The following is a 14,426-nucleotide window of genomic DNA, read 5'->3' on the forward strand; positions in this document are numbered from 1 at the left end:
AAAACTGAATTTGTTACGTTCTGTTTACTCAAGTACAAAATGGCATTGTACAAAAGTTAGAGAAGCAGACCCAGACAGAAAAAACACAATCATAAGATACTCAACTGAAAGACATCCTCTGGTATAAGGTCAAGGGTCACTGTACATGTGTGTCGGGGTCAATTCCATTGTAAAATCAAATTGTAATTTCAGTTAACTTGAATTGACCCTGGTGAATAACTAAATATTCATCCTCAAGACAAGAGTGCTGCTATTTAGCCTGGTTCATCTTCTGAATGGAAATCAAGTTGGCAACAAGCAAATCACTCAGTGTGAAAACAGTTGATACCCATTTCACACCAACTGGGGGTATTCATCAAATCTTGCAGTTTCATTTAATTGCCATGTTGCAGAGCTAAATCAAAGGAGAAGAAACAGAACCATGACACTGCAGTTTGATATGGATCCAAAACATCTACTGGGACAGTCGGAGCACGAACTGTAGGCTTTTATCTCAAAATACAAACTGCATTGTTGTATCATTATACTACGTTGAAGATGACATTTTTCAATCCCCCACAACTTCGACCCTACTCCCCCATTCAAAACAGACAGACATTCAGTGTGGCGGTGTGATCATACAACCGCGCAGACCCGGGGGGGGGGGGGTGAACAAGAAATATTGTTTTGTGTTATTATATATGAGCCTCTATCTACACAGCCAGCGTGAGTGTTGCTGTTGCCCCGTGTTCTATTTAAGGAGCAAAGAGAATTCAGTCCTTAGTGCTTCGGCTGTTCTCTCCCAGAACAATGCTTTTCTAAATGGCCAAACCCACGCTCTGAAAAGGCTGGCTGCGGCAACACACTGGTTAGGAGGAGCCCTGTAATTACAGTGTAATCAGATATGGCATCTTGTGTAAAAGAGAGCACTGAAAGAATAACATGCTGATCATATCCACAGCTGAGACATCTCTTTTCTGAACAGTTCAAAGGAAGGGGAGTTGGATACAAAAACAATCTGCTTTCTTCTGTATAATTTGGGCATCGGCGGTAGTCTTGAGGAGTGGAGACAAGAGTCTTTGTCCTGCTACTCGGTAGGACAATCTCCTCAGTCGTCCCCTAGACGGAAGCCAGCTCCCCAGGCATGACGTCCTCCCATACCTCCTCCACCACCTCCTCCACCACCACCACCGGCCTCAGGAGCTGCAGGTCTCCTGCTGGGTGGCGCTCCAAACCCAGACACGCCCCCTCGTCTGTTGGGCAGGAAGCGGTACCTGTAGAGACAGAAGAAAGCACACTGTATTAACACAGACATGCATCTCTGAAATGTAGAATGAGGACAACAGGGCTGTGTTCAGCAGGAATGTTCATGTAGAAATATATTTGTGTAGAACAGACATGCATTACACATCTCTGTAGTATATGGAATCGTGTCACTTCTACCTGTCATGTTGCTTCAGGATTAAAGCAACATGACTGGGACACTAGACAGGCAGAGAAGCAGAGGAACTCACAGGAAGTCAGGTGTTGACAGGAAGGACCTGCCTCCCAGGTCCATGGGGTATTTAAACATCAGGAAGAAGTAGAGATGGCCCACCAGGTTCCCAATCAGTTCATTGACAACACTGGAGAGATGAGAACCACCAAGACATTGAGGATTTTACTAATGGCTTAGACATTTCTGTTATACGTAAATTGTAGTTATAACATGTTGATTAAGTAATGGAACTACTTACGAGCCCCCAATAATGTAGTTGAATCCAAGGATGACCCAGGGTAGGTAACATGCTTTAAAGCGTGTCCCAAACCAGAAGGAGACTATGGTTTCTCTGTTCAGCTGAGCCCACACGTACAGGACGGACATTATCAACGGGATCATCAGGAGCTGGAAAACACAGCATCATTTGCATATTTTTAAAAGTCTAAATGCATTTGTCACATGCGCTGAATACAACAGGTGTAGTAGACCTTACAGTGAAATGCTGAATACAACAGGTGTAGTAGACCTTACAGTGAAATGCTGAATACAACAGGTGTAGTAGACCTTAGTGAAATGCTGAATACAACAGGTGTAGTAGACCTTACAGTGAAATGCTGAATACAAACAGGTGTAGTAGACCTTACAGTGAAATGCTGAATACAACAGGTGTAGTAGACCTTACAGTGAAATGCTGAATACAACAGGTGTAGTAGACCTTACAGTGAAATGCTGAATACAACAGGTGTAGTAGACCTTACAGTGAAATGCTGAATACAACAGGTGTAGTAGACCTTACAGTGAAATGCTGAATACAACAGGTGTAGGTAGACCTTACAGTGAAATGCTGAATACAACAGGTGTAGTAGACCTTACAGTGAAATGCTGAATACAACAGGTGTAGTAGACCTTACAGTGAAATGCTGAATACAACAGGTGTAGTAGATCTTACAGTGAAATGCTGAATACAACATGTGTAGTAGACCTTACAGTGAAATACTGAATACAACAGGTGTAGTAGACCTTACAGTGAAATGCTGAATACAACAGGTATAGTAGACCTTACAGTGAAATGCTGAATACAACAGGTATAGTAGACCTTACAGTGAAATGCTGAATACAACAGGTGTAGTAGACCTTACAGTGAAATGCTGAATACAACAGGTGTAGGTAGACCTTACAGTGAAATGCTGAATACAACAGGTGTAGGTAGACCTTACAGTGAAATGCTGAATACAACAGGTGTAGGTAGACCTTACAGTGAAATGCTGAATACAACAGGTGTAGTAGACCTTACAGTGAAATGCTGAATACAACAGGTATACTAGACCTTACAGTGAAATGCTGAATACAACATGTGTAGTAGACCTTACAGTGAAATACTGAATACAACAGGTGTAGTAGACCTTACAGTGAAATGCTGAATACAACAGGTGTAGTAGACCTTACAGTGAAATGCTGAATACAACAGGTGTAGTAGACCTTACAGTGAAATGCTGAATACAACAGGTGTGGTAGACCTTACAGTGAAATGCTGAATACAACAGGTGTAGTAGACCTTACAGTGAAATGCTGAATACAACAGGTGTAGTAGACCTTACAGTGAAATGCTGAATACAACAGGTGTAGTAGACCTTACAGTGAAATGCTGAATACAACAGGTGTAGTAGACCTTACAGTGAAATACTGAATACAACAGGTGTAGTAGACCTTACAGTGAAATGCTGAATACAACAGGTGTAGTAGACCTTACAGTGAAATACTGAATACAACAGGTGTAGTAGACCTTACAGTGAAATACTGAATACAACAGGTGTAGTAGACCTTACAGTGAAATGCTGAGTACAACAGGTGTAGTAGACCTTACAGTGAAATGCTGAATACAACAGGTGTAGTAGACCTTACAGTGAAATGCTGAATACAACAGGTATAGTAGACCTTACAGTGAAATGCTGAATACAACAGGTGTAGTAGACCTTACAGTGAAATGCTGAATACAACAGGTGTAGTAGACCTTACAGTGAAATGCTGAATACAACAGGTATAGTAGACCTTACAGTGAAATGCTGAATACAACAGGTGTAGTAGACCTTACAGTGAAATGCTGAATACAACAGGTGTAGTAGACCTTACAGTGAAATGCTGAATACAACAGGTGTAGTAGACCTTACAGTGAAATGCTGAATACAACAGGTGTAGGTAGACCTTACAGTGAAATGCTGAATACAACAGGTGTAGTAGACCTTACAGTGAAATGCTGAATACAACAGGTGTAGTAGACCTTACAGTGAAATGCTGAATACAACAGGTGTAGTAGACCTTACAGTGAAATGCTGAATACAACAGGTGTAGTAGACCTTACAGTGAAATGCTGAATACAACAGGTGTAGTAGACCTTACAGTGAAATGCTGAATACAACAGGTGTAGTAGACCTTACAGTGAAATGCTGAATACAACAGGTGTAGTAGACCTTACAGTGAAATGCTGAATACAACAGGTGTAGTAGACCTTACAGTGAAATGCTGAATACAACAGGTGTAGTAGACCTTACAGTGAAATACTGAATACAACAGGTGTAGTAGACCTTACAGTGAAATGCTGAATACAACAGGTGTAGTAGACCTTACAGTGAAATACTGAATACAACAGGTGTAGTAGACCTTACAGTGAAATACTGAATACAACAGGTGTAGTAGACCTTACAGTGAAATACTGAATACAACAGGTGTAGTAGACCTTACAGTGAAATGCTGAGTACAACAGGTGTAGTAGACCTTACAGTGAAATGCTGAATACAACAGGTGTAGTAGACCTTACAGTGAAATGCTGAATACAACAGGTATAGTAGACCTTACAGTGAAATGCTGAATACAACAGGTGTAGTAGACCTTACAGTGAAATGCTGAATACAACAGGTGTAGTAGACCTTACAGTGAAATGCTGAATACAACAGGTATAGTAGACCTTACAGTGAAATGCTGAATACAACAGGTGTAGTAGACCTTACAGTGAAATGCTGAATACAACAGGTGTAGTAGACCTTACAGTGAAATGCTGAATACAACAGGTATAGTAGACCTTACAGTGAAATGCTGAATACAACAGGTGTAGGTAGACCTTACAGTGAAATGCTGAATACAACAGGTATAGTAGACCTTACAGTGAAATGCTGAATACAACAGGTGTAGGTAGACCTTACAGTGAAATGCTGAATACAACAGGTGTAGTAGACCTTACAGTGAAATGCTGAATACAACAGGTGTAGTAGACCTTACAGTGAAATGCTGAATACAACAGGTGTAGTAGACCTTACAGTGAAATGCTGAATACAACAGGTGTAGTAGACCTTACAGTGAAATGCTGAATACAACAGGTGTAGTAGACCTTACAGTGAAATGCTGAATACAACAGGTGTAGTAGACCTTACAGTGAAATGCTGAATACAACAGGTGTAGTAGACCTTACAGTGAAATGCTGACTAACAAGCCCCTTAACCAACAATGCAGTTAAAAAAAATAGATAAAAGTAACATAATTAAAGAGCAGCAGTAAAATAACAATGTGGAGGCTATATACAGGGGTATTACGGTACAGAGTCAATGTGGAGGCTATATACAGGGTGTTACGGTACAGAGTCAATGTGGAGGCTATATACAGGGGTATTACGGTACAGAGTCAATGTGGAGGCTATATACAGGGGGTACCGGTACAGAGTCAATGTGGAGGCTATATACAGGGGGTACCGGTACAGAGTCAATGTGGAGGTTATATACAGGGGGTACCGGTACAGAGTCAATGTGGAGGCTATATACAGGGGGTACCGGTACAGAGTCAATGTGGAGGTTATATACAGGGTATTACGGTACAGAGTCAATGTGGAGGTTATATACAGGGTGTTACGGTACAGAGTCAATGTGGAGGCTATATACAGGGTGTTACGGTACAGAGTCAATGTGGAGGCTATATACAGGGGGTACCGGTACAGAGTCTATGTGTGGGGGCTATATACAGGGGGTACCGGTACAGAGTCAATGTGGAGGCTATATACAGGGTGTTACGGTACAGAGTCAATGTGGAGGCTATATACAGGGTGTTACGGTACAGAGTCAATGTGGAGGCTATATACAGGGTGTTACGGTACAGAGTCAATGTGGAGGCTATATACAGGGTGTTACGGTACTGAGTCAATGTGGAGACTATATACAGGGTGTTACGGTACAGAGTCAATGTGGAGGCTATATACAGGGGATACCGGTACAGAGTCAATGTGGAGGCTATATACAGGGGGTACCGGTACAGAGTCAATGTGGAGGCTATATACAGGGGGTACCGGTACAGAGTCAATGTGGAGTCTATATACAGGGGGTACCGGTACAGAGTCTATGTGGAGGCTATATACAGGGGGTACCGGTACAGAGTCAATGTGGAGGCTATATACAGGGGGTACCGGTACAGAGTCAATGTGGAGGCTATATACAGGGGGTACCGGTACAGAGTCAATGTGGAGGCTATATACAGGGGGTACCGGTACAGAGTCAATGTGGAGGTTATATACAGGGGGTACCGGTACAGAGTCAATGTGGAGGCTATATACAGGGGGTACCGGTACAGAGTCAATGTGGAGGTTATATACAGGGTATTACGGTACAGAGTCAATGTGGAGGCTATATACAGGGGGTACCGGTACAGAGTCAATGTGGAGGCTATATACAGGGTATTACGGTACAGAGTCAATGTGGAGGCTATATACAGGGTGTTACGGTACAGAGTCAATGTGGAGGCTATATACAGGGTGTTACGGTACAGAGTCAATGTGGAGGCTATATACAGGGGGTACCGGTACAGAGTCTATGTGTGGGGGCTATATACAGGGGGTACCGGTACAGAGTCAATGTGGAGGCTATATACAGGGTGTTACGGTACAGAGTCAATGTGGAGGCTATATACAGGGTGTTACGGTACAGAGTCAATGTGGAGGCTATATACAGGGTGTTACGGTACAGAGTCAATGTGGAGGCTATATACAGGGTGTTACGGTACTGAGTCAATGTGGAGACTATATACAGGGTGTTACGGTACAGAGTCAATGTGGAGGCTATATACAGGGGATACCGGTACAGAGTCAATGTGGAGGCTATATACAGGGGGTACCGGTACAGAGTCAATGTGGAGGCTATATACAGGGGGTACCGGTACTGAGTCAATGTGGAGTCTATATACAGGGGGTACCGGTACAGAGTCAAAGTGGAGTCTATATACAGGGGGTACCGGTACAGAGTCAATGTGGAGTCTATATACAGGGGGTACCGGTACAGAGTCTATGTGGAGGCTATATACAGGTGGTACCGGTACAGAGTCAATGTGGAGGCTATATACAGGGGGTACCAGTACAGAGTCAATGTGGAGGCTATATACAGGGGGTACCGGTACTGAGTCAATGTGGAGTCTATATACAGGGGGTACCGGTACAGAGTCAATGTGGAGTCTATATACAGGGGGTACCGGTACAGAGTCAATGTGGAGTCTATATACAGGGGGTACCGGTACAGAGTCAATGTGGAGGCTATATACAGGGGGTACCAGTACAGAGTCAATGTGGAGGCTATATACAGGGGGTACCAGTACAGAGTCAATGTGGAGGCTATATACAGGGGGTACCGGTACTGAGTCAATGTGGAGGCGATATACAGGAGGTACCGGTACAGAGTCAATGTGGAGGCTATATACAGGAGGTACCGGTACAGAGTCAATGTGGAGGCTATATACAGGAGGTACCGGTACAGAGTCAATGTGGAGGCTATATACAGGGGGTACCGGTACAGAGTCAATGTGGAGGCTATATACAGGGGGTACCGGTACAGAGTCAATGTGGAGGCTATATACAGGGTGTTACGGTACAGAGTCAATGTGGAGGCTATATACAGGGTGTTACGGTACAGAGTCAATGTGGAGGCTATATACAGGGTGTTACGGTACAGAGTCAATGTGGAGGCTATATACAGGGTGTTACGGTACTGAGTCAATGTGGAGACTATATACAGGGTGTTACGGTACAGAGTCAATGTGGAGGCTATATACAGGGGATACCGGTACAGAGTCAATGTGGAGGCTATATACAGGGGGTACCGGTACAGAGTCAATGTGGAGGCTATATACAGGGGGTACCGGTACAGAGTCAATGTGGAGTCTATATACAGGGGGTACCGGTACTGAGTCAATGTGGAGTCTATATACAGGGGGTACCGGTACAGAGTCAATGTGGAGTCTATATACAGGGGGTACCGGTACAGAGTCTATGTGGAGGCTATATACAGGTGGTACCGGTACAGAGTCAATGTGGAGGCTATATACAGGGGGTACCAGTACAGAGTCAATGTGGAGGCTATATACAGGGGGTACCGGTACTGAGTCAATGTGGAGTCTATATACAGGGGGTACCGGTACAGAGTCAATGTGGAGTCTATATACAGGGGGTACCGGTACAGAGTCAATGTGGAGTCTATATACAGGGGGTACCGGTACAGAGTCAATGTGGAGGCTATATACAGGGGGTACCAGTACAGAGTCAATGTGGAGGCTATATACAGGGGGTACCAGTACAGAGTCAATGTGGAGGCTATATACAGGGGGTACCGGTACTGAGTCAATGTGGAGTCTATATACAGGGGGTACCGGTACAGAGTCAATGTGGAGTCTATATACAGGGGGTACCGGTACAGAGTCAATGTGGAGGCTATATACAGGGGGTACCGGTAAAGAGTCAATGTGGAGTCTATAGACAGGGGGTACCGGTACAGAGTCAATGTGGAGTCTATATACAGGGGGTACCGGTACAGAGTCTATGTGGGGGCTATATACAGGGGGTACCGGTACAGAGTCTATGTGGAGACTATATACAGGAGGTACCGGTACAGAGTCAATGTGGAGGCGATATACAGGAGGTACCGGTACAGAGTCAATGTGGAGGCGATATACAGGGGGTACCGGTACAGAGTCAATGTGGAGGCGATATACAGGAGGTACCGGTACAGAGTCAATGTGGAGGCGATATACAGGAGGTACCGGTACAGAGTCAATGTGGAGGCGATATACAGGGGGTACCGATACAGAGTCAATGTGGAGGCGATATACAGGAGGTACCGGTACAGAGTCAATGTGGAGGCGATATACAGGGGGTACCGGTACAGAGTCAATGTGGAGGCGATATACAGGGGGTACCGGTACAGAGTCAATGTGGAGGCGATATACAGGAGGTACCGGTACAGAGTCAATGTGGAGGCGATATACAGGAGGTACCGGTACAGAGTCAATGTGGAGGCGATATACAGGAGGTACCGGTACAGAGTCAATGTGAAGGCGATATACAGGGGGTACCGGTACAGAGTCAATGTGGAGGCGGTATACAGGAGGTACCGGTACAGAGTCAATGTGGAGGCGATATACAGGAGGTACCGGTACAGAGTCAATGTGGAGGCTATATACAGGAGGTACCGGTACAGAGTCAATGTGGAGGCGATATACAGGAGGTACCGGTACAGAGTCAATGTGGAGGCTATATACAGGAGGTACCGGTACAGAGTCAATGTGGAGGCTATATACAGGTGGTACCGGTACAGAGTCAATGTGGAGGCTATATACAGGGGGTACCGGTACAGAGTCAATGTGGAGGCTATATACAGGAAGTACCGGTACAGAGTCAATGTGGAGGCTATATACAGGAGGTACCGGTACAGAGTCAATGTGGAGGCTATATACAGGGGGTACCGGTACAGAGTCAATGTGGAGGCTATATACAGGGGGTACCGGTACAGAGTCAATGTGGAGGCTATATACAGGGTGTTACGGTACAGAGTCAATGTGGAGGCTATATACAGGGGGTACCGGTACAGAGTCAATGTGGAGGCTATATACAGGGGGTACCGGTACAGAGTCAATGTGGAGGCTATATACAGGGGGTACCGGTACAGAGTCAATGTGGAGGTTATATACAGGGGGTACCGGTACAGAGTCAATGTGGAGGCTATATACAGGGGGTACCGGTACAGAGTCAATGTGGAGGTTATATACAGGGTATTACGGTACAGAGTCAATGTGGAGGCTATATACAGGGGGTACCGGTACAGAGTCAATGTGGAGGCTATATACAGGGTATTACGGTACAGAGTCAATGTGGAGGCTATATACAGGGTGTTACGGTACAGAGTCAATGTGGAGGCTATATACAGGGTGTTACGGTACAGAGTCAATGTGGAGGCTATATACAGGGGGTACCGGTACAGAGTCTATGTGTGGGGGCTATATACAGGGGGTACCGGTACAGAGTCAATGTGGAGGCTATATACAGGGTGTTACGGTACAGAGTCAATGTGGAGGCTATATACAGGGTGTTACGGTACAGAGTCAATGTGGAGGCTATATACAGGGTGTTACGGTACAGAGTCAATGTGGAGGCTATATACAGGGTGTTACGGTACTGAGTCAATGTGGAGACTATATACAGGGTGTTACGGTACAGAGTCAATGTGGAGGCTATATACAGGGGATACCGGTACAGAGTCAATGTGGAGGCTATATACAGGGGGTACCGGTACAGAGTCAATGTGGAGGCTATATACAGGGGGTACCGGTACTGAGTCAATGTGGAGTCTATATACAGGGGGTACCGGTACAGAGTCAAAGTGGAGTCTATATACAGGGGGTACCGGTACAGAGTCAATGTGGAGTCTATATACAGGGGGTACCGGTACAGAGTCTATGTGGAGGCTATATACAGGTGGTACCGGTACAGAGTCAATGTGGAGGCTATATACAGGGGGTACCAGTACAGAGTCAATGTGGAGGCTATATACAGGGGGTACCGGTACTGAGTCAATGTGGAGTCTATATACAGGGGGTACCGGTACAGAGTCAATGTGGAGTCTATATACAGGGGGTACCGGTACAGAGTCAATGTGGAGTCTATATACAGGGGGTACCGGTACAGAGTCAATGTGGAGGCTATATACAGGGGGTACCAGTACAGAGTCAATGTGGAGGCTATATACAGGGGGTACCAGTACAGAGTCAATGTGGAGGCTATATACAGGGGGTACCGGTACTGAGTCAATGTGGAGGCGATATACAGGAGGTACCGGTACAGAGTCAATGTGGAGGCTATATACAGGAGGTACCGGTACAGAGTCAATGTGGAGGCTATATACAGGAGGTACCGGTACAGAGTCAATGTGGAGGCTATATACAGGGGGTACCGGTACAGAGTCAATGTGGAGGCTATATACAGGGGGTACCGGTACAGAGTCAATGTGGAGGCTATATACAGGGTGTTACGGTACAGAGTCAATGTGGAGGCTATATACAGGGTGTTACGGTACAGAGTCAATGTGGAGGCTATATACAGGGTGTTACGGTACAGAGTCAATGTGGAGGCTATATACAGGGTGTTACGGTACTGAGTCAATGTGGAGACTATATACAGGGTGTTACGGTACAGAGTCAATGTGGAGGCTATATACAGGGGATACCGGTACAGAGTCAATGTGGAGGCTATATACAGGGGGTACCGGTACAGAGTCAATGTGGAGGCTATATACAGGGGGTACCGGTACAGAGTCAATGTGGAGGCTATATACAGGGGGTACCGGTACAGAGTCAATGTGGAGGCTATATACAGGGGGTACCGGTACTGAGTCAATGTGGAGTCTATATACAGGGGGTACCGGTACAGAGTCAAAGTGGAGTCTATATACAGGGGGTACCGGTACAGAGTCAATGTGGAGTCTATATACAGGGGGTACCGGTACAGAGTCTATGTGGAGGCTATATACAGGGGGTACCGGTACTGAGTCAATGTGGAGTCTATATACAGGGGGTACCGGTACAGAGTCAAAGTGGAGTCTATATACAGGGGGTACCGGTACAGAGTCAATGTGGAGTCTATATACAGGGGGTACCGGTACAGAGTCTATGTGGAGGCTATATACAGGTGGTACCGGTACAGAGTCAATGTGGAGGCTATATACAGGGGGTACCAGTACAGAGTCAATGTGGAGGCTATATACAGGGGGTACCGGTACTGAGTCAATGTGGAGTCTATATACAGGGGGTACCGGTACAGAGTCAATGTGGAGTCTATATACAGGGGGTACCGGTACAGAGTCAATGTGGAGTCTATATACAGGGGGTACCGGTACAGAGTCAATGTGGAGGCTATATACAGGGGGTACCAGTACAGAGTCAATGTGGAGGCTATATACAGGGGGTACCAGTACAGAGTCAATGTGGAGGCTATATACAGGGGGTACCGGTACTGAGTCAATGTGGAGGCGATATACAGGAGGTACCGGTACAGAGTCAATGTGGAGGCTATATACAGGAGGTACCGGTACAGAGTCAATGTGGAGGCTATATACAGGAGGTACCGGTACAGAGTCAATGTGGAGGCTATATACAGGGGGTACCGGTACAGAGTCAATGTGGAGGCTATATACAGGGGGTACCGGTACAGAGTCAATGTGGAGGCTATATACAGGGTGTTACGGTACAGAGTCAATGTGGAGGCTATATACAGGGTGTTACGGTACAGAGTCAATGTGGAGGCTATATACAGGGTGTTACGGTACAGAGTCAATGTGGAGGCTATATACAGGGTGTTACGGTACTGAGTCAATGTGGAGACTATATACAGGGTGTTACGGTACAGAGTCAATGTGGAGGCTATATACAGGGGATACCGGTACAGAGTCAATGTGGAGGCTATATACAGGGGGTACCGGTACAGAGTCAATGTGGAGGCTATATACAGGGGGTACCGGTACAGAGTCAATGTGGAGTCTATATACAGGGGGTACCGGTACTGAGTCAATGTGGAGTCTATATACAGGGGGTACCGGTACAGAGTCAAAGTGGAGTCTATATACAGGGGGTACCGGTACAGAGTCAATGTGGAGTCTATATACAGGGGGTACCGGTACAGAGTCTATGTGGAGGCTATATACAGGTGGTACCGGTACAGAGTCAATGTGGAGGCTATATACAGGGGGTACCAGTACAGAGTCAATGTGGAGGCTATATACAGGGGGTACCGGTACAGAGTCAATGTGGAGGCGATATACAGGAGGTACCGGTACAGAGTCAATGTGGAGGCGATATACAGGGGGTACCGGTACAGAGTCAATGTGGAGGCGATATACAGGAGGTACCGGTACAGAGTCAATGTGGAGGCGATATACAGGAGGTACCGGTACAGAGTCAATGTGGAGGCGATATACAGGGGGTACCGATACAGAGTCAATGTGGAGGCGATATACAGGAGGTACCGGTACAGAGTCAATGTGGAGGCGATATACAGGGGGTACCGGTACAGAGTCAATGTGGAGGCGATATACAGGGGGTACCGGTACAGAGTCAATGTGGAGGCGATATACAGGAGGTACCGGTACAGAGTCAATGTGGAGGCGATATACAGGAGGTACCGGTACAGAGTCAATGTGGAGGCGATATACAGGAGGTACCGGTACAGAGTCAATGTGAAGGCGATATACAGGGGGTACCGGTACAGAGTCAATGTGGAGGCGGTATACAGGAGGTACCGGTACAGAGTCAATGTGGAGGCGATATACAGGAGGTACCGGTACAGAGTCAATGTGGAGGCTATATACAGGAGGTACCGGTACAGAGTCAATGTGGAGGCGATATACAGGAGGTACCGGTACAGAGTCAATGTGGAGGCTATATACAGGAGGTACCGGTACAGAGTCAATGTGGAGGCTATATACAGGTGGTACCGGTACAGAGTCAATGTGGAGGCTATATACAGGGGGTACCGGTACAGAGTCAATGTGGAGGCTATATACAGGAAGTACCGGTACAGAGTCAATGTGGAGGCTATATACAGGAGGTACCGGTACAGAGTCAATGTGGAGGCTATATACAGGGGGTACCGGTACAGAGTCAATGTGGAGGCTATATACAGGGGGTACCGGTACAGAGTCAATGTGGAGGCTATATACAGGGTGTTACGGTACAGAGTCAATGTGGAGGCTATATACAGGGTGTTACGGTACAGAGTCAATGTGGAGGCTATATACAGGGTGTTACGGTACAGAGTCAATGTGGAGGCTATATACAGGGTGTTACGGTACTGAGTCAATGTGGAGACTATATACAGGGTGTTACGGTACAGAGTCAATGTGGAGGCTATATACAGGGGGTACCGGTACAGAGTCAATGTGGAGGCGATATACAGGAGGTACCGGTACAGAGTCAATGTGGAGGCGATATACAGGAGGTACCGGTACAGAGTCAATGTGGAGGCGATATACAGGGGGTACCGGTACAGAGTCAATGTGGAGGCGATATACAGGAGGTACCGGTACAGAGTCAATGTGGAGGCGATATACAGGGGGTACCGGTACAGAGTCAATGTGGAGGCGATATACAGGGGGTACCGGTACAGAGTCAATGTGGAGGCGATATACAGGGGGTACCGGTACAGAGTCAATGTGGAGGCGATATACAGGAGGTACCGGTACAGAGTCAATGTGGAGGCGATATACAGGGGGTACCGGTACAGAGTCAATGTGGAGGCGATATACAGGGGGTACCGGTACAGAGTCAATGTGGAGGCGATATACAGGAGGTACCGGTACAGAGTCAATGTGGAGGCGATATACAGGAGGTACCGGTACAGAGTCAATGTGGAGGCGATATACAGGAGGTACCGGTACAGAGTCAATGTGAAGGCGATATACAGGGGGTACCGGTACAGAGTCAATGTGGAGGCGATATACAGGAGGTACCGGTACAGAGTCAATGTGGAGGCGATATACAGGAGGTACCGGTACAGAGTCAATGTGGAGGCTATATACAGGAGGTACCGGTACAGAGTCAATGTGGAGGCGATATACAGGAGGTACCGGTACAGAGTCAATGTGGAGGCTATATACAGGAGGTACCGGTACAGAGTCAATGT

General features: G+C 46.4%; 1 protein-coding gene across 1 annotated transcript in view; it reads right to left on the reverse strand.

Annotated features, from left to right (window-relative positions):
• Positions 1-351: 351 nt before the first annotated feature.
• The window catches only part of LOC110520878 (derlin-1), a 34,108-nt gene continuing 20,033 nt past the window's right edge, over positions 352-14,426 (reverse strand). The window contains exons 5-7 of the mRNA XM_090186236.1: positions 1,716-1,864; positions 1,494-1,604; positions 352-1,253 (exon numbers count right to left, since the gene is read on the reverse strand). Of these exons, the coding sequence (XP_090042362.1) occupies positions 1,088-1,253; positions 1,494-1,604; positions 1,716-1,864 (426 nt within the window). The 3' untranslated portion in view covers positions 352-1,087. The remainder of the gene's footprint in view (positions 1,254-1,493; positions 1,605-1,715; positions 1,865-14,426) is intronic.

The sequence above is a fragment of the Oncorhynchus mykiss genome, chromosome 2 (assembly GCF_057628025.1).
Source record: "Oncorhynchus mykiss isolate SJ-2025 chromosome 2, ASM5762802v1, whole genome shotgun sequence".
NCBI lineage: Eukaryota > Metazoa > Chordata > Actinopteri > Salmoniformes > Salmonidae > Oncorhynchus > Oncorhynchus mykiss.